The sequence below is a fragment of the Hyla sarda genome, chromosome 1 (assembly GCF_029499605.1).
Source record: "Hyla sarda isolate aHylSar1 chromosome 1, aHylSar1.hap1, whole genome shotgun sequence".
Lineage (NCBI taxonomy): Eukaryota > Metazoa > Chordata > Amphibia > Anura > Hylidae > Hyla > Hyla sarda.
In genome coordinates, this window is record NC_079189.1 from 319,994,816 (window position 1) to 319,998,256 (window position 3,441).

General features: G+C 38.1%; 1 protein-coding gene across 1 annotated transcript; it reads right to left on the bottom strand.

Annotated features, from left to right (window-relative positions):
- Positions 1-320: 320 nt before the first annotated feature.
- FOXE1 (forkhead box E1) lies at positions 321-1,460 on the bottom strand. The gene has a single exon (XM_056552113.1). The coding sequence runs from the start codon at positions 1,458-1,460 to the stop codon at positions 321-323; it is 1,140 nt and encodes a 379-aa protein (XP_056408088.1).
- Positions 1,461-3,441: the final 1,981 nt, after the last annotated feature.

Genomic DNA, 3,441 nt, shown 5'->3' on the forward strand with positions numbered 1-3,441 from the left:
TCCTATGGCAGTAGAAAAGGCAGGATCACAACATTTAACGAAGAAGCAATAAAAATTATTGGATTTTATGTTCATCCCATAGGGAAAAATAAATGGATGATAGATATTACATCTGTTAGTCCATCTTATAAGCATCAGAGCATCAAAAGTCAATAGTACAGTCCAGTTTTTTTTATCGACCACTGTGTTGTCTCCTCATGACACAGTAAATAAGTTTGGCCTGATCAGCAAAAGGTATGGCAGCATTTGTGAACCATAATCCATAACAGATGTTAATGCATATAGTTGTATTTATAGCTTTAACCCTGCAATATTAAATATTAAACTGCAGACACAAACCTGTCCATGTTTCCAGAATAAGTTGCATGTCGCAGATAGGCACTTGTGCTGGTTAGCTGTCCATTACTATTGTAGGCAGTCAATGAGGTGTACTGTCCAGGAGACATCCTGCCATAAAAGTCCATGCTATCACCGTTCATCACTGGAGATGTGGGCATGGCTAATCTGCTGGATGTGCCAAACAACTGTGTGTTGCCATGTGAATAAGAACCTTGATTCACCTGTAGGTGGCTGTTGGGCACTGGATAGGAGTATGGCATGGGGTTGGCAGGTCTTTGTAGCATGCCTCCCCCTGCTTGGCTGTTATAACTTGCACCAGTGTAATTGCAAGAGCTGGTATTGGGAGAGTTGACCTCTGGACTCATGGATCTGCTTGTCTGCTGGGTATGCTCTGTGCCGCTGGAATGCCCTATAAGTGTATTAATGCTGAACACTCTGGACTGGCTAGAACCAAAGGCAGGAGAAGAAGATGGGTAATAGACAGATGAATGAGGGGTGATCTGCTGACCATATGTGGGGCTCATCGTCATGTTAGAATACACAGAATTTGGATATGACGGCCTACTCATTTGTAGAGGTGGGAACATACTAGTGTCATGTATGTAAGCTGGATATGTGGTGAGATCTGTCCTTTTGAATCTCTTCCTTCTTCTAAGGAAGCTTCCACTGTCAAACATATCTTCGGCATTAGGGTCCAAGGCCCAGTAATTGCCTTTCCCAGGCCGCCCTGGCTCTCTAGGGATTTTGATGAAGCAATCATTGAGGGTAAGGTTGTGTCTGATGGAGTTCTGCCACTTCTTTGAGTTGTCCCGGTAAAAAGGGAACCTTTCCATAATGAACTTGTAGATGCCTCCTAGAGTAAGTTTTCTGTCAGAAGAATGAGCGATGGCCATTGCTATGAGAGCAATGTAACTATAAGGCGGTTTACCCCTCTGCAGGGGTCTTTTTCTTCTTCTTCCTTTAGGTGTGTCCTCTGCTTCAGAAGTTCCACTGGAAACACTTGCTTCAGGGACTGATTCCTTCTCCACTTTTACTACTGGCATAGAAAAGTTACTTGATTGTTGTAGGTTGGTGCCCGCTCCAGTAGCTCTGGTAGGGGACTGTTGGTTCTCCGCTGTCATCTTTTTAGTATATGTTTATCTCTTACACTTATCAGGCAGAGCAGTCCCCTGAGTTAGTTCATATGGGATCCTTGTTTTATAATCCGTGGCAAAAATGTATTCTAAAATGCTATTCTGTGACTCACATATGAATACAATAAAGTAAATAAGCAAGTTCGGAGCAGGAATTAACTGATTTCAGAATAGAAAAGTCTTAGACACTTTTTTTTATGTAGTCCTTGGCAGGTTTGTGCTTTTGCCACACAGACAGAAATCTGTAGAAAGAAAATCAAAAAATATATGTCAAAAAAACACAATGGCAAACAAAGGCAGAAGGCACACACTACTAATTTAGTGATGACTGACAAAAAAGGGATGATATGCATGTATTGTCGTTTGGAGATTAGTGTGGGATTATAAGGAAAAGAGATAACAAATGAGTTTTGTATTATTGCTACTAAAACACTCACCTTGTGATTATTCTAATGCTAATGCTAACATGACAATGCTAACCTCTTCATTATACAGTATTATCATTACATTTTAACATTTATTGTTGTAAAAAACACAATATTTAGGATACTTGTATAATTGTCATATGTTACTGCTGGATGATAACAATTTTAGTGGTTAGAACAGTTAGAATAAAATACTTCTAATAATTTCAGAGTTATAAAATGATCAGCTGCTCTTTGTATTGTAAGTGCTTTACCTTAATGCCAGCGATCCAGAGATCCAGTCCTTTCTCACAGAAGACATGAGCTGTAGTGTCTTGCTTCCACTTACTACACAGTCTTAAATAGTGGCGCAGACTATACCTGAAACCTGTACAGCCTGCTGTAGACCTGGCTGTCACAATAAAAGTCCCTCCCCCTACACACACACCTGGAGAGTCCCGATCAGGCTGAAATGACAAAATAAAAGCCCCCAATCCCTTACTACTGCCACCCACCTTGCAGACGTTTAACTCTTTACTAGTTCACAACTGAGACAGTGTTACAACCATGGGAAAGGAAAGAGTAGGAATACAATATAAGCGAAAGAACTGTAGGAAACAAAATATAATGTTTTTTTATGTTAATAATGTTTAGTATTAAAACTGATTACACCACACAGTAGGGCAGATTTACTAATCAAACTGCGTCAGAATTCTAGCGGACATGCCATGTTCTATATTTATTGCATGTTTGAGAAACTTTTTGTGCCTTTCCAAACGAAAGGCAAGGCTTAAAAATTACCACATTGCAGCAACATTTTGGTTGCAAAAAATTGGTCCAAAGTAATTCACCCAAAATTTAGCATAAAGTTAGGCCCCTTTCACACTATAAAAATACTTTCGTTATGAACGCCCGCTATAAAAAGCCTGGAAATCGGCAGTTATACGGCCGGTACAAAATCAATAATGGCCGTTAGAAAATCCCATTATAGTCTAAGGGATTTTTCTAACGGCCATTAGTGATTTTGTACCGGCCGTATAACTGCCGATTTCCAGGCTTTTTATAACGGAAGTATTTTTATAGTGTAAAAGGGGCCCTAGGCAAAAGTGTCTAAAGATCCGCCAAATGTATTATACAGCCAAAACCACTATGATACATTTATTAACAATTCATCTAAATAAGTATTAATAAAACCGCCGCTTCGAACAAATCAATCTGTTTGTATGTATATGTGTGTAGATATATCTTGCTAGCTAAATAATGTCCAGCAAACCCCAAGTGTAGTTTATTCCATCTTCATAAGAGTTCACAGAATGTATTATATTTATGTTGAGCCCCTTACCAAATAATACATTCACTACTGTTAATGCATTTTGTCTGATGGAGATGCTGTTTTTCTTGGATCTAGCTAAATAATATAAAATCAATTTTATAAAAATATTTTTAATTTTTTTGTAATTTTTTTGTATAAAGTATATAAATTAAAATGATTTATATAAATTATATTGCGTGTTATAAAACAGTGTAGTTACACATCTATCTATTCTTTATCTATAAACGGTAAT

Coding starts and splice junctions, on each gene's coding strand:
- FOXE1 (XM_056552113.1), bottom strand. CDS start 1,460: ATGACAGCGGAGAACCAACAGTCCCCTACCAGAGCTACTGGAGCGGGC.